Here is a 24,624-nt window from a genome sequence, read left to right as displayed (position 1 = left end):
ATATACAGGCACACTGTAAACATTATTCCTTACAAAATGACAGAGACATTTCATTCCCAGTTTACATAGGAATAAATTGAGACTCGCAGAGAGAGAGGGAGAGAGAGAAACAGAGATCACTTATCCAAAACCACATACTTTAACTGTGACAGAGTCAAGATGTGACCCTATTCCTGCCTGTCTTCGAAGCCGGTGTTCTTTGCATGAGGCTGGATGGTCTCTCTTCAGTAAAGTTGGCATGGATGACCTCTAAAATCCTTTAAAACTTGAAAACCTTTCCAGCCCCCACACAGCTGGATGCAGCACCCTCAGATGCAGTGATGCTGTTCTCAGCTCGGATCAGTACCCAGCCCACACAGCTGTTTTGTATTGTTAGCCTATTTATGCATTTACCTTGCCCTTGTGTACTACCTAGCTTACCATTAGTCCAAACTTAGGGATCCAGTTTGCACTTGATGAATGAATGACAATTTATAAATGCCATGTTTTGAAAAGATTTTTATTGGCTATGTTAAAGTCTGTAATGTGGCAAGTTGGATGTGATTTAAAAAACATTTTTTTTTACATTTTTTATATAATATCGAAGTAAGTGGATGGGATAATCATAGGGAAAGTTTGTAAAATTACAATCTCAGAAGGTAAATATTTGTAATAAATAGTATGGAATTACAAAGAAATAAGAACGATGCTTGCTTTCACTACAAAAATGATGACGCACACATCTTGTTTATGTCATATCTCGGTAGCAAAACATCCAACATAGGATAAGAACAGTAAAGATCACAGCTACTTGTCAAGTGTTCCATTTCACTCTTATGTCAGTTGCCTTTAAAACTGAAAGCTTTCTATAGTAGAATATTTAAATCCAAGCCAAAGCCTACTTTTTAGGATATTGAAGCATCAAAAAAAAAAAAAAAAAAAAATAGAAACAAAAACAAAACACACACACACACACACACACACTCAAAACACAAAACACTGTTTTTTCAAAACAGTTATAGAAATCTATAAATTAAGACTATTTATAGTATTAACAGTGTATAATAGAATCAGTTTATTCTGTCATATAATAAATAATGGTATTCCTTGTATAATTTTAATTGAATCTAACCTCTCAGTTATCTACATAGCAGTAAAGTGTATGTAGATAAACTTTATCAAAGTTTGATTAAACTTGTTCTTGATGAAAAAGACCAATTCATAGATGTTTATAAGTTGGATCACGTAACAAATACTCCTTTAATGAATTGGAATGATGCCACTAATACCTTTGATGAAGGAGTGTGCCTTTTCTCTCTTGTTCAATAAGAGCACCACTGAAAGAAGCTTTAGTTGTAAATTTAGACTAACTTAAGTTAGTTTTTATTCATTATATTTTTAGGTCATTCAACAGATATTCCTCTCTGTCTTGTCACGTGCTATGTTTTGGAGATATAATGATAGCAAGTAGAGTAGACAGATTTCTACCCTTCTAAAGCGTATAGTATAGTAGAGGCTCTTTCAGTAGACAGAAATTTTAAAGGCAGGACAACAAATGGTTTTTAGATCCTTCAAGTACAATACCAGTTGAAAGCAACAATATTAACATTAAAAAAATTAAACCAAGTAAAATCCTGTCCAAGTTATAACACTGATAATCTAAGAAGCACCAATTATTAAAGGAAAAAAAATCTGGCAAAAATTGACTATGCTTTGAAACAAAGAATTACATTTCTGGTAAGTTTTTTGAAGGAAGAAATAATAATCCCCAGTTTATTTTTATTGTCAAAATTCTAGGCCCTTTCCCTTCTTCTTGAGTGAGTTTACTCTTACATTTACTGTATTTGGATAATAACTCCTAGCAATTTACTTTGAGTTTGATCATTTTATTTCAAACCATATGCCCATTTCATTTGAGTGGAAGAAAACAATATTGGAGAAATATCAGCTTCCACAGATTTTTTTCTTATTAGTTCAAATGTATTCAAGACCATTTTTAATTTGAGTAATCCTGATGAGGGTTTTCCTTGTGCATAGAATTGTACATTATCAGTCAATCAAGGATTTTTCTCTTTTCTTATGAACTTTGCTTTATTCATTTAAGAAGTTGTTATGTCTATGTTGTGGTAGACATTACTCTATAGATTCTGAGTATCCAGCATTGAACAAAACAAACTAGTATTCTGCTGTCTTAAAGCTTATTCTCTATGGAAGATTCAATAAATAAATAACTATATCAATACAATTCAACCTATGGTAGTAACTACTATGAACAGAATAAAAATTAAGTGATGTGATGGAAAGTGAGATGGTGTCTTCCTTAATTTCAGTGTTTGGGGTAGGCAGTCTGAGAAGTTGGCATTTAAATTACTTCTGGTTGGATCTGAGTTTATTTGTTTATTATCTTTTCCATTTAAATGTCAGCTCTCTGAAGCAGACATTTTTTTCTGGTGTAGACACTGTAGTGTCCCCAACACCTAGAATAGGGGCATTGAAGGGCATTGAAGGAACTCTGTGGGTACGTGCAAAATGAATGAAAGAGAAAAGTCTGTCATTTGAAGTGGTTCTCTACCAGGGGAAATTTGGCACTGTCTGGAGACATTTTTGGTTGTTATAACTAGGTGGGAAGTGCTACTAGCATCTAGCCAGACATGCTATACCACACAGCTCCCCAGAAAAAGAATGGTCTAGTCCGAAATATCATCAATGCCAAGACTGAGAAATCTTAATCTAGGAGCAGAGTTTTCCATGGGAAACAATTGGAGTACAAAGATCCTAAGGTGGGAGCAACTTTGTGTATTGGTATTGGAGGCACTCGAAGAAGGCCATGTGACTGAAGCATTTTTGTAAAAGAGAAATGGAAGAGATGTTGCCAAAGAAGGTAAGAGCTAGAGCATTCAGGGCTTTTTAAGGGTAAAGAGTTTGGATTTTATTTTATATGGAGTATAAAGCGATGAAATGTTTTTATACAGCTCTGTGACATGATCTGGCTTACCTTTCTAAATGGATCACTGAACTTTTGCTTGGAGAATAGCTTTTCATAGGAGAAGAAGTGGAAGCAGGTAGAATGGTTAGAAAACTATTGCAGTAGTGAAGGTGAGAAATACTGATGGCCTGGAGCAAGAGGTTGTACTGGAAATAAAGATTCATGGGCTAATTTGTATGTTCTAGGGTTGATGGGATTCCAGTGAGTTAGATATGGAAAATGAGGCAGACAAAAGAATAGAGCAATATATGGATAGTGATATCTCTTACTGAGAGGGGGGTGACAATCTGGTTCCCCTCCTTCATGACTTGTGTCACATTACATTAAGGAATGTTCTGACCTGTACTTCTGTGGAACCTATAGCACTATAGCAATGAGTCAAATGATTACCGTGTCTGTAGTTACTAGGCAGTAGGAAGAACTGAAACAGAATTTTTTTTTTGCCTCTTACATCAGTGATCCTTCATTCTAAGGGAATTGAAGCAGGACTAGCATAGATAAAACACATTAGAGTGCAAAGAAATAAAACATGAAAATAAGTTACTATCAATGACACACAAACATGAACTCATAGATACAGGATTTGTGTCCCCATTGTGTTATATACTTGTATGACTCTTACAAATCTTAATCTAAGTAAAGAAACAGTAGTTTCTCTTTTTGTTTGGGAGCCCTGTGGATTTTTCAGTGATGTTTGCACGCGCACACACACACACACACACACACACACACACATTTAAAGTCCAAGATATTTTGTGACTCTTACTAGTTTCTCCAATACTCGTAGACCACTTATTGGACCCTCCCCACCCACTGGGAGATAATTATTATGAAGATTATGATAATTTAGAGATGAAACTATAGGGCTTACACCATCTGAACATAGTACTTTTATAAAAGTGGAGAAAACTTCTTTTGCAAAAGCTCACGTTCCTTAGCTCAACTCTCTTAAACCAAAACAAGAACATCTATGTAACTCATGTAAGATAATACATCTCCTTATTCTCTTGGCTCTATGGCATTCCTAAACCTGAGAGTGGTTTAAAGCAAAGTGACTTACTCATTAAAATTTTAGGTGATTTGCTACACGCCAGGCATATGAAGGCATAAAAGTCAGTCATTTATAACTGTTGCCATCACAGCTATCTCTGCTAACTTTAGGGTACAAATGTTAAAATCAGATTTATAATATAATGATTAAGTAGTAAAGATATCCACTGTGTGGATTCCAAAAGAAGGGAACAACTGTTATCAATGAGAATCAGGATAAGAGTCTTAAAGAACAAGACATATGATCTGGAACATGAAGAATTAATGTTAGGGAAGGAATGGCTGAGGTTAAGGTATTGGCTTTGTGGGTAATGGTACAAAAGTCACTATGGCTAGAACCTAGGATGCACAAACAAAAGTGAGAAGGTTGGATCATAATTAGAAGGACCTTATTCATCTTTTTCTTAAGTTTACTTATTTTTGAGAGAGACAGCATGCACGAGCATATGCAAGGGAGAGGGGAAGAGGAAGAAGGAGAGAGAATCCTAAGCAGGCTCCGTGCTGTTAGTATGGAGCCCAACATGGAACTCATTCCCATGAATCATGAGATCATGACCCGAGCTGAAATCAATAGTCTAACGCTTAACTGACTGAGCCACACCAGTGCCCTAGGACCTTTTCACTCTTAAGAATGAGTTGACATTGGGGCGCCTGGGTGGCTCAGTCGGTTAAGCATCCGACTTCAGCTCAGGTCACGATCTCGCGGTCCATGAGTTCGAGCCCCGTGTCGGGCTCTGGGCTGATGGCTCAGAGCCTGGAGCCTGCTTCCAATTCTGTGTCTCCCTCTCTCTCTGCCCCTCCCCCGTTCATGCTCTGTCTCTCTCTATCTCAAAAATAAATAAACGTTAAAAAAAATTAAAAAAAAAAAGAATGAGTTGACATTTTATTCCAAAGACAATAGGGAACTAGTGGAAGTGTTTAAATAGGAGTGACATGAGTAGATTTGTTTTTCTAGGAAGGTAATTTTGGCACCAGATTTGAGGATAAACTTGTAGCGGGAAAAAAGAAGTTCTATTGAAAGTTTGTCAAAACAATTTATAAAAAACGTGATGAGAAATGTCAGTGGAGATGGGGAAGGGAGGCTGGAACAAGAACTCTTCCTACATACCATAGGGCAGCAATTTACACTGTGGTATCCTTTATGTAAAGTAAATTGTGTGGGTCAAATTGTGTCCCTCTAAAAATTCATGTGTTAGAGCTCTAACTTCTAGTATCTCAGAATGTGACTGTACTTGGAGATAAGGTCTGTACAGAGGTAATTAAGTTAAAATGGGGCCATTAGGCTGGACCTAAATCCAATATGATGGCTGTCCTTAAAAGAAAAGGAAATTTGGACATGGAAATGTACAGAGAGAGTGATGATGTGAAGACACAGGAAGAAGATGGCCATCTACAAGCCAAAGAGAAAGATCTGGGGCAGCTCCTTCCCTCACAGCCCTCAGAAGGAACCAACCCTGCTGACACCTTAGTCCTAGACTTCTAGCCAATAAATACAAATTTCTGTTCAAGCCACCCCATCTGTTATGACAGCCCTGGTAAATTAGTGCAGAAATATTCTGGTATATGGTTAAATTTTCATTTACAAGACTAGGATAATAATAGTAATTGTGGTTACCTTAGAAGGAACAGTATTCAGAGGAGACCTTTCACTATATACCCTTTTATAATTATTGATTATTTAGTCATGTGAACATAATAATATTGAAGAAATAACATTTAACTAATTAAAAGTAAAACTGAAACAGGCTATTTTGAGAAAACATTATTATGATTTGTTGATATAATACATACAGGAGGATGGGTAGTTGAGAAGCAAACTGAGGATGATGTTAATATTTCTAACTAAGAATGTTGAGTAATGATGCTTTTAAAAAATTTTTAAAAATGGAGTCTCACCTTATACATATTGAATTTTAAAACTGAGATCTAAGGGTGCCTGGATAGCTGGGTCGGTTGGGCATCCGACTTGGGCTCAGGTCATGGGTTCAAGCCCTGTTTCGGGCTCATGTGCTGACAGCTCAGAGCCTAGAGCCTGCTTCAGATTTTGTGTCTCCCTCTCTGTCTCACCCCTGCGCACGCTCTCTCTCTCTCTCTCTCTCTTTCAAAAATAAAATAAACATTAAAAAAAACACAAAAAACCGCCTGAGATCTACACTCAGAGATACCTGTTCTGCATGTAAAAGTAAGTTACTACGGCCTGAGGACAAACTCGGGGTAGGCATAAATCTTAATATTTCATTGACTCTGAGACAGTATCCATTGTAAGACTCAGAGAGTTTAAAATAAACAGTGTGTATCTGAGAAGCATTGAATCTGACAAAGTGAAGATGAAAGAGTTTTGTTAATATTTCATATACTGAATGCCAAAATGATATTTGTTTATACTCATCAACAAACAAGTATATTTCTTTACCCATTGTATTACACCACTTATGAAAATGGGTAATGTCACCTTAGACTTTTAAGTTATATCTCCACATATTTACATGAAATACATTTTTCTATGCTTTCTAAGTATGTAAATAATAATAAAATTGTAGAAGATTTTCTTAAAAAACAAAAATATTAAAATGGCTTATAATTCCATCACCTAGAAATAGCCATTAATATATAATTTTCTTCCAGTCTTTTTTTCTATAAATATAGATATGTGCATACACTGAGATATTTATACAGTGTTTTCTTTCTTTATTTTAATTGAGGTACAGTTGACATACAATATTCTATTAGTTTCAGGTGTACAACATAATGATGCAATATTTGTGTGTATTGCAAAATAACCACCACCGTACGTATGGTTAACATCCATCACTATACACAGTTCCAAAGTGTTTGCTTGTAATGAGACTTTTAAGATTTACTTTCTTAGCAACTTCCAAATATGCAGTACAGTATTATTAGCTATAGTCACCATGACATCCCCATGACTTATTTATAACTGGAACTTTGTACATTTGACCCCTTTCACCTATTTCACTCACCCCATACCCCTGCCTCTAGCAACTACCAATCTGTTTTCCAAATTTATGAGATTGGTTTCTTGTTTCTCTTTTTATTTCAGGTACCACGTATAAGTTAGATCATATGGTGTTTGTCTTTCTCTGTCTGAATTAGTTCACATAGTATAATGCTCTTAAGCTCCATTCATATTTTCACAAATGACAAGATTTTATTCATTTTTATCGCTTAATAATATTCCACTGTGTGTGTGTGTGTGTGTGTGTGTGTGTGCGCGTGTGTGTTCATCCACTCACCTGTCAATGGACATAGGCTGTCTTTATATCATGGCTATTGTAAAAACCATTGCCATAAATGTGAGGGTTCATATATCTCTTCAAGTCAGTGTGTTAATTTTCTTTGCATAAATACCCAGAAGTGGAATTGCTGGATCATATGATAGTTCTACTTTTAATTTTTTGAGAAACATTCATACTATTTTCCATAATAGTCACACCAGTCTACACTACCACCAACAGTGCACAAGAGTCCCCTTTTTTCCACATCCTTGCCAACGCTTATTATTTCTTGTCTTTTAAATAACAGCCATTCTATCAGATGTGAGATGATCTCTCACTGTAGTTTTGATTTGCATTTCCCTGATGATTAGTGATGCTGAGCATCTTTTCATGTACCTGTTGACCTTCCCTATGTCTTCTTTGGAAAAATGTTTATGTTCTCTGCCCATTTTTAATTGGATTGGATTTTAGTTAAGTGTTTTGTTTTGTTTGCTGTTGAGTGTATGAGTTCTTTATTTATTTTGGATATATAACCTTCTATCAGATATATAATTTTCTCCCATTGAGTAGGTTGCCTTTTCACATATGTTTTATTGTTACCCAGTTTTTTGACCTAGTTTAAAAATTATTTTAATGTTTATTTTTATTTTTTGAGGGGGGGAGGGACAGAGAGAGAGGGAGACACAGAATCCAAAGCAGCCTTCAGTCTCTGAGCTATCAGCACAGAGCCCGACACAGGGCTCGAACCCACTAACTGTGATCATGACCTGAACTGAAGTTGGATGCTTAACTGACCGAGCCACCCAAGTGCCCCTGACCTAGCTTTATATCATGAAAAAGCTCATTAAATATTCTCTAACAAAGTTTGTTCATGGATGCAAAATACTCTATGATCTGGGTGTTCATAATTATTTGAGTATTCCCATTTGACATTGAGATTGTTTCTAATATTTCATATAAAACACTTTTTAATACTTAATTTCTTATAGTTTCCTGGGCTAGATTTTTATAAGTGAAATTATCTTTGCAGATAATGAGGATTCCAAGACCTGCTATGTATTACTTTTCCTAGTATGCATTTCTAGAAATGTGGTAGCCATGTATTTCTCTTTACTGATGACATGTGAAGATGTATATCTTAACGTCACTTGAATATTCTCTTTAAAAAAAAGTCCCAGTATATATTTAGATTATTTATTATTAGAATTCTAATTGCAACAGTTATATTGTTATTCTTAGAATAAGTGTTCAGCTGTTCAGTAGAACCCAAATATCTGAAGTATAATAAATTATTAGCAACAATTTAGTGGGCACCTGCCCTGAGTAATGCTAGGTATTAATCATAAGGAATGCAATGCATGCTTCTTGACTTCTGTTCATTCATAATTTCTTTTCTAGATATTTATTCTCTAGCCCTAAATTACATTAGAAACTTTTTCCATTCCAAATGGACACATGAAAATTGTAAGCCACTAATGATAGCTACTATTTCCTAAAAGGCACAGGCATCTTCAGCATAAATTGTTAGAGAGAAATACAGTGGGATGGGGAAGGGTGACTGAGTTGTAATAGATCCTTCTATCTAATTACATATACAGGTGGCAAATGCATTATTAAACTAGTGCTTAGTGTCTTATATTAAAGTGAAAATTGTAATTAAAAAGTATGTTCTCTCCTACTGCGAGTACTTTACCATAGGGGTCCTGTCTATCTGGTGAATTTGAAAAGAACATCTGAAAGTGATATTGTTCCTGTTTCAGTGAACCGCTCACTTTTCTGGTGCATCAAATCAGTATTTTAACCTGTCGAAGAACATTCATTGCATGTTTTAAATATCCAGAGCATGTTATCTATTCTTAAATGACTGCTGTGACTTCTTCTCCAAGTCTTGAATTAACTATAATCTTGGGTGGCTATGTTATGATCTCTTAGTTTTCCCACCATATTTCATTACCTCATGATAGCCTAAATTTATATTCTCAATCTTGAATATTTTATCTGCTAACGATATGCTATTTTTGAAGAAAGCCTCTGAGTGGCAGATGAGAAAACTGTCTAAAATTATATTGGCTAATAGATATCTTCCCCCTTTTTCATGTAGAATTCCTTGGTTCCAACTCTTTAAGATTCTTTTTTGAGAAAAGGAGAATCGTATTGCTGATAATAATAACTTGATCTCTTAATAACTGTGGTTCTTAAATGTTCATGTTTTTGTCTTGCCTCTTTAAGTTGATTAAAAAACAAAACAAACAAACAAAAAACTACTTAGGACCAGGAGCTGTGCTTTAGGCTTCTTTTTATTTCTGTCAGATCCCAGCATAGAACATTAGAATAGTAGATGCTCACCCAGACATTTTTTGATTTACTTGTAAAATCAAAAGCTATGGATGATTACTTATCATACATAAAAACAATCAAAATATTTGTTCATTATGATATTTTATAAAGGGGAATTAGCCATTACTTTTCACTGTTTAGTTAAAAATCCAAAGTAGGTATATGCTTGTGTATATAGGTATATAGTAGGTATATACCTTACATTTAGAATAGTTCTTATACAAGAGAATCGTTGTCCTTGAAAAATCACTCTCTCCTCATTTCCCTTTTCTTGTATATTTTATTGCTATGTTATTTTCAGGGACTCCTGAAAGCCTAGCTGAGAAAGAGAGGCAGCTCATGGGTATGATCAATCAACTGACCAGTCTGCGAGAGCAGCTATTGGCTGCCCACGATGAGCAGAAGAAACTGGCTGCATCTCAGATTGAGAAACAGCGCCAGCAAATGGAGCTGGCCAAACAGCAACAAGAACAGGTGAGTAAGAGCCTGAGACACAAATTCCTGAGGCATTGTTTTGCCTGCTATTCATAGGTCACTCTCCTAGGCACACAAAGACCAATAAAAGCCTTTCTTCCCACCCCACATGAATAAATAAAAAGGCAAAATACAAAGTAAGCAAACAAACAAAAAACTTTGATCTGAAAAAGCTTAATCAGCTACTTCCGTGCTATATAACACAGAAGTAATTGTAACCAAGGTGAAATTCTGATAGGTCATGCGAAAAGTACCAGATCAAATCATGGAGAGTCAAGAGAACATTTCTAGTCAAGGACGCTGTGAAAGATTTCATTCAACAGGTGTTTAGTATGAGCTTTGCACATAAGTAGGATTCAACATGTGAAGAAAATTAGTTATGGCACAGGAAGTTTAGTTAGAAGGCTATTATAATAACTTCAATAAGGAGTGAGAATCTAAACTAGGTAAGAGTCTAAACTTAAATGACCACAGAAAAAAGAGAAGGGAAGAATAAACAGGTGGAAATTTTATGATTAGTTGAGTTTTTTGAGTGGGCAAAAGAATGAGGAAAGATACTGAGCCGGGGTTACTAGGTAAAGTCAGGAAGAGGGCAATTCGGAAAACCAGGTGGTTTTATCATGTTGAATTAGAGCTGTTGGTTTTCCAACTAGAGGTATGTGAAAAACAGCAAGAAATACCAATTGACAGTTGGGAAAACAGGGCTCAACTAAATTTCTTAGACTATTTACATAGAGATGGTAGTTTAAACCACTGGAGTAGATAAATTTCATTCATTTATTCAACAGATAGTAATCAAGTGTCTCTCATGTGCCAGGCACTGTGCTAATTTCTGAGGCTACATCACTTAACCAGAAAGATAAAACCGCTAAATTCTAGTGGAAAGAGAAAAGTGATTAACGAAGAAAAAGAGAAATTAACAAAATAATTTCAGACAGTGATATGTAATTTGATAAAATGTAATTACAGTAATTTAATAAATATTGATTGCTATGGCAAGGCAATGTTTCTTAGATTGGGTGGTTGGATCTGACAGTTGAGTTCAGATCTCCCTGACAGAAAAGAGGCAGCCATATGAATATCTGGGGCCAGAGTGTTTCATGAAGGGGATGACAGGTTTGTAAGCCCTAAATTAGAATAGTGGTGACATCATGAGAAAATGGAAAGGAACTAAGGGTAGATCCTTGCGAGATAGTGGCATACAGCTGGTAGAGAAAGGAAAATGAGCAATTCCAGAAAAACAAAGCTACTAGATTTGTCATTTAGTTTCTCACTGTTGGCCTTTTATGAGTGTGGCTTCTATGGAGCTTTAGTGGTAGAAATGAGACATAAGAATTGACAAATGTATAGTAGGAAAATGGAGGCGATACACAAGAACTTTCACTAAAGAAAATTGGTAGTGTTGGGAAAGAAAGAAGGGAGTCTTAGGGTGAGTTTACATATAGAGATGGTACATATTTTCTGGGGCTAACTTCCTTTGCCATCCCCTGTTCTGGGCTCAGTCCATTCACCATCCTAAATGGAAGAAGACCATTATTTAGCTACGGGTGTTTGTGTTTTCACACATCCTTGCAAAACCCTTCCTAAGCAGTTTTCTTTTTTTTAATTAAAAAAAATTTAACATTTTATTTAATTTTGAGACAGAGCATGAACGGGGGAGGGTCAGAGAGAGAGGGAGACACAGAATCTGAAACAGGCTCCAGGCTCTGAGCTGTCAGCACAGAGCCCGACACAGGGCTCCAACTCACGGACTGTGAGATCATGACCTGAGCTGAAGTCAGACGCTCAACTGACTTTGCCACCCAGGCACCCCATAAGCAGTTTTCAAAATGTAAACTAGCAGAGTTGAAAGAAGAAATATTCAGGTTACATTTAAGGAGACTCCTTTCAGTTTACTCTTCCCTACTTGGTCATTCATCTCTGCTTGAAAGATAATGCTTTCATGTTTAATGAAATGCCTCATCAGTTTCCTTGAAGATACATTTGGCCTGTTTTTGAATATGACCCATGTTTCTCTTGCATTACCCTTGTGATAAAAGTTCAGAATGTTTGCCTCTGACAGTCTAGAAAAATACTACTCTTTTCTTGTTCACAATTCTCAATACTTGCAAACACCTGAATTCTAGAAAATTCTAACAGCTTCTGAAACTGTTCCTGGGATATTTCTTTTTAGAGAATCCCTCCTTTGGTGGATCTAAGGGCATATTTGTCCTGAAAAATCCAAGCGATCACTAATAGAGAGCAAAGTCCTCTTCATTCTTCTTTCACATTCTGGCCCATCTGCACACATCATCAAAAGATTCTAGAATTTTTTTTTACTTTTTCTGACATTATCCTTGGAATGTTAGAAATCATTAGGTTCTTCCAGAATTTCTCTCCTCTGTTGGAGAGATGCTAAGCAATGATGCCTGCATAGCCTGAGAGAAGATCCCCTGTGAAAGCTTCAGGTCAGATTTCTAGAGCCTGTTTTGTTCCCCAAGATCTTCTCTACCATGCAGTGCTGGCATGCATAACCACCAAGCTTGTGATCACATTTGTCTTTTCATTAGGACACAGGGAAATCTCTGAAACACATTTAATACTTACTCCTTAGGGTTCAGGTTAAGTGTATCTTCTCTTGAGAACTCCTTTTCTGACCCTCCTTTCCAAACTCCCTACTCATCGTAGGGTGTCCCTACTCTGTACACTCTACTGTTCCCATTACAGCCCTTAGAGATGCTAATGAACCTGTTTACTGATCAGCTTTGCCACTGGACTCTGCCACTGCCATTCCACATCTTTCATTCAACAAATAACTACTGAGCACCAGTTTGATGCCAGGTTCTGTTCTAGTTACTGGGATACAGCAAGGAATAAAACAGACAAAAATTCCTAATGTGTTGAATTCTAATTAGGAAAAGATAGTAAATAAACAGGTAATGTATAGTAAATGTTGATAGGGGATATAAGTAAAGGAGAGAATTAGGGATGTGAGTACCGGGTAGAGAAGCTCTTTTAAAATGGGTGATCAGGGAAGACCTCACTGACAGGGTGACATTTGAGCAGAGACTTGCAGGAGATGAGGGAGTGAGCAGTGCAGTTATCTAGGGACAGAGGGTTCCAGATGGAGGGGAAAGCAAGTGCAAAGGCCCAGAGGCAGGTATATCCGTAGGAGATAGGAGCATCCTTGGTGTGTTCAAGAGACAGGAGAGCAGTGTTGCAAGAGTAGGGGAGGGGTGGGTACAAAGGGAAGAGCAGGAAAAGGTGAAACCGGAGAGGCCAAATCATACAGGGTCTTGCAGACATCATATGGACACTGGCTTCTGCTCTGAGTGAGAGGGTTTTGAAAAGATAAATAACATGACACAACTTATATTTTAAAAGGATCTCTCCAGATACTGATACATAATAGGCTGTAGAGAGCAAAGGCAGAAGCAGAAAGAGCAATAGGAGACTATTATAATAATCCAGAAGGAGAAAGCAGTGGCTTGGAATGGGAGGAAGTGTGGAGGGGTGTGTGAAGTGGTCAATGTCTTGATGAATTCATAAGGTGCTGAAAGAAAGATTTAAATTTAAACTTCAGCTGAAATGGTATGTGGGAGGAAAGGACCAGATTTAAGTAAAAGAGGGATACTCCTTTTCCTACCATTTCTTTCCTGCTTTCTTCAGGGGGAAAAAAATTGATTTTTAAAAACCCTGTTCCTAAGATAAAATGAAAGCACGTAAATATAATTTGTACCAGTGCCGTTAAGGGAAATAAAAAGTTAATTGTGCCGCCAGGTAGACCCATGTTCCTCATACAGTTTCTTTACTTTCATTCAGAGTAATGGACCCTGAAGGTGTCAAATTTTTCCTGAATTTTTAGCTTTGTGATACAGAGATTAAGGGACATACATTTATAATGAAAACAATCTTCATTATAACATGATGAGAGTAAGAATTAGAGCTTATTTATAAAAGAGTGATACTTTTTATGAAGTTAGAAGTTACATTCTCATGAGAAGGTTTCCTACCTGACAGCATGTAATAAAGTATTTAAAGTTTTCTTCTCATCTACTCATTCATGCTTTCTTCATCAATATTCCTTCTGTACCAGGCTTTGCACAGTGAGTAAAATATACACGATTCCTCACCTCACTGTATTTATGGATTTTGACCTAGTTGACAGTAACATGTTAATTAAAACAAAAATAAGATAAAGATAAAATCATAGTATGTTATGTAGTATTAAGTAAATGTATAAGGTGTTACAAGAGTGAATAACAGGAGGTGATTGTGCTAGTCCCTGGCTTAGAAAACACTCAAAGATGACTGCATGGAGGGCTAAGTCCTGAGTTTAGTTTTGAACTTGTTGAATATGAAGTATTCTCGGGAATGCCATTGGAAAAATGGGTCTGAAGCTTAACACAAAGGTGTGGTCTAGAGAAACAAATTTGTAAAAACTTGGCACCTGGGGGGAAGAATTGAGTCTAAAATTGAGCCATATGCAACTATGGCATTGAAAGGCTGGACAGGGCGATTGAAGGTAACTAGAAAGAAACAGACTGAGGCAGGAGCAAAACCAGGGAAATGTGATGTCGTAGAAGTCAGGAAGGAAAGTTCAGATCGAGGGAGAAAACTTCAGTGTTGAATTTTGATGAAAGGCCAAAAGGCGAGGTCCAAAAGACTTTAGAGTTTAAAAAATGACGTTAATGGTGACTTTTACGAGGAATCTTTTTAGTGGGAGCAGAATCCTTAAGACTGGGAGCAGAAACCATAATGGAGTGCATTGAGGACTTAGCAGTTTAGGGGTTTGTGGGAGGTAGAAATGAGGGCAGTATTTATGAAAAAAAACAACCCAAAAAACAAAAACAAATACCAAAACCTCACGAAGGCATACAGCCTCTCCTAACACAATATTTTGTGCTACCCTGAACTCCCAGGTGAAAATAACCCCCTGTTGACGCGATACTTTCTTTTGTAGAAAAGAGCTAAAAAATGCCAGAGGCAGTACGCTCTAAATGTATTGCCTGGAAGGAAGAGGGAGTTTTGACACTCTACCATTTCATACTGGATTTGATCACTGTCGTAGTGTCCTAGGCCTCATTTGTTTTAGGCCAAAAGAAACTGTTCCAGAAGACTAAATACCTTGTTTGATCTTACTTAAGAGTGAATTGCTGGTACCGTGTAGAGGCACAGGCACATCTATTTTCATCATCTTAATCAGTGTCAAATCAAACTTTGAGAAACAGAACATTGGTAATTTCCCCCTGGGACAACAATATACTTTTAAATTTTTCATGTGCAATTTCTCCACAGATTGCAAGACAGCAGCAGCAGCTCCTGCAGCAACAACACAAAATCAATTTGCTTCAGCAACAGATCCAGGTCAGAAATCATAATTTCATACATACTTCCAATTAAATATATATATATATATATATATATATATATATATATATATATATTCTGTTTCTAATTTTTAGATCACCTTACTGGAGTGACCTCCAACACAAACATTATTTTTGGCTTAATTCATGCCGTGTTACCTCCTGTGCCATGAGAATCTTGCAAATGGTGGCCATCACAGGCCCTACTATGTCAGGAAGCTCCATTCTGAGCAAGCGGACAGTCATTTTCATCCTTTACCGAAAGGAAATTATTGCAGAGATATGTTAAAAAGATTTCATTTGCTCTATTCTTTAACATGCCCATCAGTGTTCTTAATGAATGACATGCAGGGGAGGCAAAGCAAAAAGGTATGGCAAGTTTGTTAGAGAGCAGTGGCAGAGAGTATGTTCTACCGTATGCTCAAGAGCCACACGCGATAGAGGTTGAGGTTAGGGAAGGTGATGAATTTCACCCTTCATGTTGCCTGGAGGAACCAAGAGCAAGGGCTCTATGTGCATATAGACATGTTCTATGCATATTTTGCTTATATGGAAACGTGTGATGGTGAGGAGCCATCCATAAAGAACAAGAAAGCAGCTATATTGCCAACAAAAAGAAAAAATAAGTTGTCAGAGATGTCCAGTCTTCACCACTTGCTAGCGGCATGAATTATGACAAAATTGTTTCCCTTTCTGAAAATTTCCTTTCTGAAAGCACCTATTTCATAGAGTATTTATGAGGATTTAATGGAGTTATGGGTGGAGCATTTCAGCATAGTATCAAGGCACACAGTAGGTCCTCAATACATACTTGCTATTACTAGCAAGAAAGGGAATCTGATTCATAGAGCTATGAATCCAACCCTATGTAACATTACCCTTTAGAAGCATATGTTAGAGAAGAGGAATTCATCATTCTCTTGGACTTCCATCTTGAGATGCCAACATATTTTATTAAGAAGAAGTTTATCATTCTTTTGAAGTTCTATTTTGAGAATCCAGCATATTTATTTTATTAAGTTTAAATACCATAAGAGACAGAAGCAAACATGTCTACATTAGTTCACTTTTGTATTTAATCACATTTAGACTTCATTGCCAACGAAGTTTAGCCCATTTTACCTAACTGGGTCAAGTACACTTCGTTTCCCTGGATTATATAGCACAATCAGGGTTTACTCGTTCTTGGGGCACCTGAAATTTTAGTGAGCTAGTCACAAGTTGGTGAGACAGAGAAACATCAGTGAGATGATCCAGCCAGGATTCTTTGCTTTCCTTCACTGTAATGACAAGCAGCAAATCCTAATGTGGTGTTATATATGTTCATATCTGGCAAGTGGTTTTTCAGTGGTTTAAAACTGTTCATTGGACTTCCTGTTCAGTCTAAGTATGCTGTCTTTGAATATAGTTTTAGTTGATGATACCAGGTTAACTACATTTAATATGTTTTTAATTATTGAAAATCTAAAACAACAAAATGCTTATGGCAACTTCTCATTATCAATAAGCAATTCCATAATCAGCAGTATGGCCCTTTGCAAGTCACTCGGTTTCACTGTAATTTGAAGACACACCGGTGATTTTAAATTTTTGTAATTTTTGTAATACTGAGATAGTCCTTTGTTAAACAGAATTGCAAAAAAATATCTAAACCAGTAGTATGAATACGTAGAAGGCTCATAAACTATGTCACCTGACCATATAAATTTGGTCAACACCTTCAGTAGTTCTTTTGGAGTCCTGCCACAGTTATGACCACTACGTTCAAATGTGGATTTTAAGCTCAGTCATAGTGTCCCGGTGTTGAAATGGATAGATTCCTTGCACCAGAGCACGGAGCACTACAATTTATAAGTCAGAGAATTTTTAAAATGAAGTTCCTTAACATTTACCTGCCCTAGAAATGATATGACTATGGAAACTGTATTCCAGAGAGCTAAAGCCAAGTTTAATGGCTTGCCCAAGATTACACAACCATTTACAGGTTGCACTAAGATCAGAAGCAAAGTTTTCTGACTACTCGTAGAAATTTTGCTGAGTATGAGAATTTTAAAAGCTTAAAATTTCTATGATCAAACTGTTAAGTTGCTGGCCTCCACTAGTTCACAGAGTGAGAAAAAAACAAAACACCAATAGTCCCTAAAGGAATTAATGTCATACTAATAGTAATTTTAGGAAAACATTAAGAGATGTTGAGATACTGCGTCTATTTATTTGTCCTCTTTCTAGTGTTAGCACAAATAAATGATACTGACAGAGTCAAAACCCATTAATCTATTATTTTTTTTAATCTTGGAAGTAGGGAATCTTTCAGGCAAAAAAAAGGTACTGAGCAAGACTGATGATCTGAAAGGAATTCATTTTCACAGCTTCTAGTATATTCATTAACTAAAAGCATAGTTCTAAAGTATATTTTATAAATCATTGATTTGGGGAAATCTCACAAATACTTAACAATTATGAAAGTCACAATATATTTAGTCTAATGAGAGATTGTTCAAACAGTTATGGGAAGGACTTCTGTAGTGACATGTGTAGAAATAGATGATTAAAAATGTAGAACAGATACTTTTATTTGCTCGTATAAATCCTTACCATATTTCTCTTTCAGAATATTTTCTCTCCCTTTCTTCTTCTTCCCTCATCCCCCTTTCCTTAGCAGCATATAGCAAGGAAGAAGAGTAAAAATCAAACCTGCTATAGTAGAAGGCAAATCAAAGTCATCAATATTGTTACAAAATTTATTTTTGTCAGTGCTCACATAATCAATGTTTACATAAGAATTTATAATAGATTACATTTACTTGATATCTGAAAGTACTTAGGTAGTATATTTTGAATTTGATCTACTTCCTTTTTCTTCTATATGGAGACTAAGACCTTATAGAAATAAACATACCTACTTACATTGTTCATCCTGATTGCATTTTCTTACGTGTTATGCCATTGTTGCTTTGGGCTTTAGAAAACAATGCATTCCAGTTCCTTTGTTGGTAGAATAGTGGACTGAAATGTTAGTAGACCACAATTAAGGCCACCTTTAAGCTTTCGGTTGCAATTATAAATATACAAGACATTAACTTGGCCCAAATGTTGGTACAGGCATGCAGTACATTAGATAGGTAGGCAGATCTGCTAGATGGATTAGATTGACAGAATAGAAGAGCAGGACAAATTTTCACCCTTGACGGCTATGTTAACTGATATGAGGATGATGTTCCCCAGCATTTCTTCATTTTACTGAGATCTCTTTAAAGGAGAGGTTAATTTAGACATTTTTATTACATTTGAAGTATATGTCATTCAATTAAAAAATGTATGAACATGTTTATACTTGTCTGTGTATGCACAAACATTCACATATTGAAATGACCCAAGTTATTAAAATTTCTCTTGGCCTGTTATTTCTGTCTCTTTTTTCCAGATGAAAAGAGTGGTAGTAGGTTTTACTCTGTAGTTATTTATTCAAAGAGAAAATGCCATAAGAATTAGCAAATTCACCCATTTTATTCAATCACTTAGGGTCAATTTTTATGAACTGTTTTTCTCTCTTTAAAAAGCAAACTTAACTCTGCAATTGCCTGATTCTAATTGGATTGACAACTCAATCTACATTACTTCCTTATAAAGACTTTATAAGTTATAGTCTTCTAAGACTTTATGAGTTATAGTCTTCTAGGTCGATTCACATAACACATTAGGATAAAAGAAGAAACAAGAAAGCTCTCTGTTATTCTCTGCAACATCAAAAATCAGTTCATTCTACAAATAAAATCATGTCATAATACCAAAAATATCTCGTCTTCCCACAAGAACTTGTCTGTTTCTTTATGAGACTCTTAGTTTTAGGGACACTAAGAAACTTCTAGTCTGCTTTTTCTCCCATTCAGCAGTGTTTTCCTTTAATATTTTTGTTTACTGTCCTTAAAAAAATAGAATTTTTTGCATTCCTACTTACTGTAGATAGCTCACTCTTAATACACATTAATATGTGAGATAAAATTTATAGATATTTCAGAGAAAAATAACTTTAGATTTTTTTAAAGATAACCTTTTTTTTTTCTTTTACTCTCTTGCTTATGCTAAGTGCCCATCTTTTAGCAGTTTTATTTTCTGACTAATCTCTTTTTTTACGTTAAATCAACCTGTTTCTAATAGGGACAGTTAGGTGGTTTATGTTTCCAATAATGATCCTAGACCAGCGGTTAATCTTGACTTCATTCACCGTTACCAAAACCTTTTAAAGTAAATGAATGAGTGACCTCTACTCAGCTTCCATTAAGGCAACAAACTGAATGCCCTGGAGACTCAAGTTCCTTTTTATCTTGAAGCTTTGTATGGGACAGGATTTCTTTAGCTTTGGGAGTGAGTGGGGGAAGCATGTCCTAGTTTAAAATTTTTTTAATCCTTTTTCAATAATACTCAATGGAATTTTATCTAGGCTCTTATTAGCCTCTAATAGGGTCAGTCCAACAACATGCTCTAGTAGGAAATCCACTTCAGATAATGGTAAGAGAAATTTTAAAGATGTGCTTCTTTTAAAATGCATATTTGTCATGATTCCCATACTGAAAGTTCAGTGTTTGAATTTTCTTAAGAGAGTCCACATATCTGTTGCCTTCTCCCTTTTGACAAACTTTTCCAACTGTTGTTCATTGTGTTCTTTTAGGGGCAAAGATTTGATATTTAATAATCTCCTTATTGTTTCTGATTCATAAGGTATGCATTTGCAGGACTAGTAATAGATCTGGGTCACTGATTCTGTCTAGAGCTAAGGGTAGAGCAAAGGACAGATCTTTGTTCGTTTGTATTCTGGGCTGGTCAGTGTATATTCAATGGTATGTAAGGAAGAGCTTGGCTCTTTAGGTGGTATAGGACTACATTTAGCTGTGTGAAATATAACTTTAATTGTATTAAATGACTAAAAATGAAGATAGAGAGCAGGGTCTCTAGAATTAGACATACCTAAATTCAGTCTTCACATCTTCACACCTCATCTTCTGTGTGATGTTGGGAAAATTGCTTAGTCCCTCTGAGTTTCATTATTCCTGTCTATTTGATGGGAATTGTAATAACCAAGTGATACTGGGTTAGTTCGAAGAATGGGATTATACCTGGCATGTAGTGAGCACAGAATGCTTAAAGTTTTTGCCTAAGTTATTAAGAGAGAAAAACTTGTTCCTTCTGTGTTTCTGATGATGAAAAATTCAATGAGTATTTCCAGCAAAAGGAGAATTTCTAGGAACAAAAGAGTATAGTCTACATGGCAGTGGCCACTGAAAACTGTTTAAGTTCAATGTTCCAACAATCCATATGATTTTAGAACTACAAGGGGTTTTTAGATAGCCTTTATTTAGACCTATCTCTCATTTTAACATTTGTAAACTGAAACCAAGTAAGGTTAGAAGATTTTCCCAATGTCACATAAGTTGTTACTTGTAGAAGAATGGCTGCATTCCAAGTCTCCAAGTCTTGGCCCAGTTCATTTTTATTTTACTGATATTCTACCATTTAAGGCTTAATGGCCCAAAGTTTTCAAATGAGTTTTCTTTCCCTGGGAAATTATTCCCACAAAATAAAAATACAACTTGACTTATGTACAATTGAATGATTAGTTGCAGTCATGGGCTCAACCAATTTGTGATAAAGGTTTCATTTTATTGGAGCCAAAGTTCTCTGAGCTCATTAAGAGTTTTAGCAATTCTTGATAAATTATTATGCAGAAGAAAATCCATTGAAAAATTGTATTGAAAACATAATAACGTGAAAGGTGAAATAATAGTACCTGACTGACCTGCTGATTTATGATTTCTTTCTCTGAGTGTGGTAAGTTGGAAGCATTTTACCCCCCTCAACAAGACTCCACACACATACATGAGCACAAAGAGATTGCAAAGTAACCTTGTCTCTTTAGGAGACTGGAAATGCCAAGAATAAACACCATGCAATTAAGGTAGCATTTCAACCTGAGAAGGAAATGCATTAACTCCTTGAGCTCTGACTCATGTTTTGCTGTAGGAAATAAAATACACCACAACCGTACAGGATACAGTTTTTGGCTTTCAGATATACTGTAAAAGGAGAAAATATGGAGATACAAAGAAGTAGCTTTAAGGATGGTTTCCTGCTCTTCCTTGCACTTTCTGGAAGTAGAAGTTCCAATTCGAGAAGATAGGCGCCATCTCCTAGAGGAGCCATGATGATAACTGCAGCTCTCTGTCCTACTCAGACAGAGCCACTTCAAAATATTTTAAGCATATTTTAATACATCTCCTGGCAATTACCTAATGATGGAATTTCAGCATAGTATTGCACTGTCTAGATAAATCTGTCTCTGTAGATAGAGATACAGATACATTGATATCTGTATCTATATAGACTGATATCTATCTATCTATATAGTTTAATCTTTGCTGATGTAACACATGTCACATTGCTAGGAGTACAAGAGAGTAATGAAAGCAACTGTCCAGAGCCCAATCCTCTATATGCTCCTGTATTTGCTGTGCCCAATCCTTTTACTCAGAAGGAGCCACTTTAGAATATTTTAAATTTTCATTTTTAATAACCTCTTAGTATTTTCTTCACTGTCTATAAAATATAATTATCATGCTGCTCCTGACTTATCAACTTTGAATATCATTAACTTGGAAATGAAGATTTGCTTAGGTTTTGTATCTCCATCCTGACAACCTCTCCTATTCCCCTCCCGCACCTTACAATGTCGTTATAAAAGTCATTTAAATTCTTCCAGCAGGTACTTTTAAGCTTTAAATAGTTTACTTACACCTCTTTTCTTTTCCAATCAACTATAAATAGTCTCTTTGCCTTGTCAGATGAGGATGGCATCTCTTTTCTCTTATTCCCAACTGCCAATTTCTGTTATCTGTATGTTTACTCTAAATATATATAATACATGTGTTTGTGTATGTATGTATACACACATACCTCTCACGCTTTACCTATTGGTTAATCCTAAAAGTTAAAAATCAAAAGATGGTGTTTATATTTAAAATACAAGTCTATGTATTGTTTTCTTGATGTAATAAAACGGATGCTCCTATTTCCTTTCTGTGTAGCTCTGTGCTTTCCAGTTGCCTTTTCTTCCCCCTGCCCCTCATGTTACTCATGTTACTTGCCTTATAACTCTGTAAATACTCAAGAATAAATCAAATCTCTGGAACCCCGCTTTTCTGGATACCTGCTTCCTAGCCATCTGTCCTGCTTTCATTTAGATTGGTTGGTCCAGCCAACATTCTGGGACACCCATTTATGATTCTCCAGAGCTAGAATCACTGTTTCTTATTATGTCCTCCTGGTTTATCTCCATATTTTGCTCTGAACCACATCAGGAAACTTCCTGATAGAAAAGGAACGGTGTGGGGATACTTAGGAACTAAAGTGTCTGGGGTAAAAATGTTCTAAATAATGTTCTGTTTAAGCTCTCTACTTGATTGATAGTTTGGCTGCAAATTGAATTCTAGGTTAGAAAAGATTTTCCTTATACTTCAAATCCATTGATCCATCATCTTCTAACATCTACAAGAAATGTGATGTTGATCTGACATTTTTTTGTGGATGGCAACCAATATTTCTCCTTTCTGAAAGCTTTTATGTCTTCTATTTACTGTGACATTTCACTGGAATGTATACAAATATTTTTCATTTATTACAAACAACATGAATCTTTTAGTCTAAAGAGTTGCATTCTTTTGCTCTAAAGAATTCTTTTTTTTTCTTTGCCCATTTTATCTCCTTATTTTTCTAATTCTTTCTGGATCTCCTGTGAGGCAGATATATTTTTTATGGATTGATCAATATATTTCTTATTGTCAATATTATTGCCTCTGTTTCTTGAGTCTTCTTTCTCAGAGATTGCCTGAAATTTATCTTCTAAACAGTTTAATTGCATCTTTGTTGGAGAAATTGCCTTTTTAATTTCCATAAGCTTGTTCTTTCTCCCTAATAATTCTTTTTTCAGTTTATCCTGTTCTTGTTTAATTCTGTTCTTGTCATTTCTTAATGAGTTGGAATTTGAGAACGCTTTTAAAAAGTTAAAGTCTCATTTCCTCAAATTTTCTTTTCCTCCATTTTTTATCTGCTTGTTTATTTGATGTTTCTCTTTCAGCTTAAAGTCCTACTTAAATTTTAAAAAAAAATTCAGATTTAAAAGAGATACAAGGAAAAGTTGATTGGGAGCTGTGACTATGAATGAGATTTATCAACAGGTGGACACTGCTCTAGTGAGAACAGGAAGCTGGCCATACATCACATGCATGGATACAGAAGTCTTTGTTTTAGGATTTCTCTTGAGGAAGTGTGATGTAGTTGGGGTAGAGGTGAACTGATGGAGCCACTTCCAACTAATACTACAGTTTTCTTTTATTTTGAGAGAGAGAGAGAGAGAAAGAGAGGGGAAGAGGCAAAGAGAGGGGGAGAGAGAGAGCCTGACACGGGGACTGGTCTTATGAACTGTGAAACCATGACCTAAATTGCAATCAAGAGTCAGATGCTTAACTGACTGAGTCACCCAGGTGCCCCAAATACTACTGTTCTCAGTCCAGGTCTCACTCCTCTCTCTCATACCTGGAGTTTCAAATCCCAAAACTTTCTGGTAGTTCTGAGCGCAAATTAAGCCTCATTTCCACTTAACTCCTTCCATGTATACTCTAGTTTGTTTCACCCACTTAACATTAATTAACATTCTATACTTACTTTTCATCTTCTGAAACTCTAGTCAAATTTATTGCCCGTGTATATCTCTTATTCTTTATTGCTTTATTTGGTACGGGTTTTTAAATTTTTTGTTTTTATCATTTTATTGGTGTCTCAGGAAAGAATAGAGATAAGTGCACATGGTCAGTCTGACACTTTGGACTGGAAATCAGGACAGCATTTAAAATAATTCTTTATTTTGGGATGCCTGGATGGCTCAGTCGGGTAGGCATCCAACTTCAGCTCAGGTCATGATCTCACAGCTCATGAATTTGAGCCCCATGTCAGGGTCTGTGCTGACAGCTCAGAGCCTGGAACCCACTTTCGATTCTGTGTCTCCCTCTCTCTCTGCCCCTCCCCCATGCACTCTCTGTCTCTGTCTCTCTCTCTCTCTCTCTCCCTCAAAAAAAAGTTAAAAATTTAAAAATTTGCTAAAGTTAAAAATTTGCAAAGTTAAAAATTTGCAAAGTTAAAAATGTGCTTTATTTTTAAATAGGAG

The 24,624-nt window shown here is 35.9% G+C and overlaps 1 protein-coding gene across 39 annotated transcripts in view; it reads left to right on the top strand.

The window, feature by feature from the left end:
* Positions 1-24,624, top strand: part of SOX5 (SRY-box transcription factor 5) — a 1,017,940-nt gene that overhangs the window by 799,177 nt on the left and 194,139 nt on the right. For 37 of the 39 annotated variants that reach the window (XM_045062619.1, XM_045062611.1, XM_045062623.1 and 34 more), the window contains 2 exons: positions 9,890-10,062; positions 15,340-15,408. In XM_045062619.1, coding sequence (XP_044918554.1) covers positions 9,890-10,062; positions 15,340-15,408 — 242 coding nt within the window. Of the gene's footprint in view, positions 1-9,889; positions 10,063-12,375; positions 12,510-15,339; positions 15,409-24,624 lie in introns of those variants that run through there. The other 2 variants (XM_023256844.2, XM_023256845.2) reach the window with 1 other exon arrangement.

Source organism: Felis catus, chromosome B4 (genome assembly GCF_018350175.1).
Source record: "Felis catus isolate Fca126 chromosome B4, F.catus_Fca126_mat1.0, whole genome shotgun sequence".
NCBI classification, from domain to species: domain Eukaryota; kingdom Metazoa; phylum Chordata; class Mammalia; order Carnivora; family Felidae; genus Felis; species Felis catus.
This window is presented reverse-complemented; position numbering and strand designations above follow the sequence as displayed.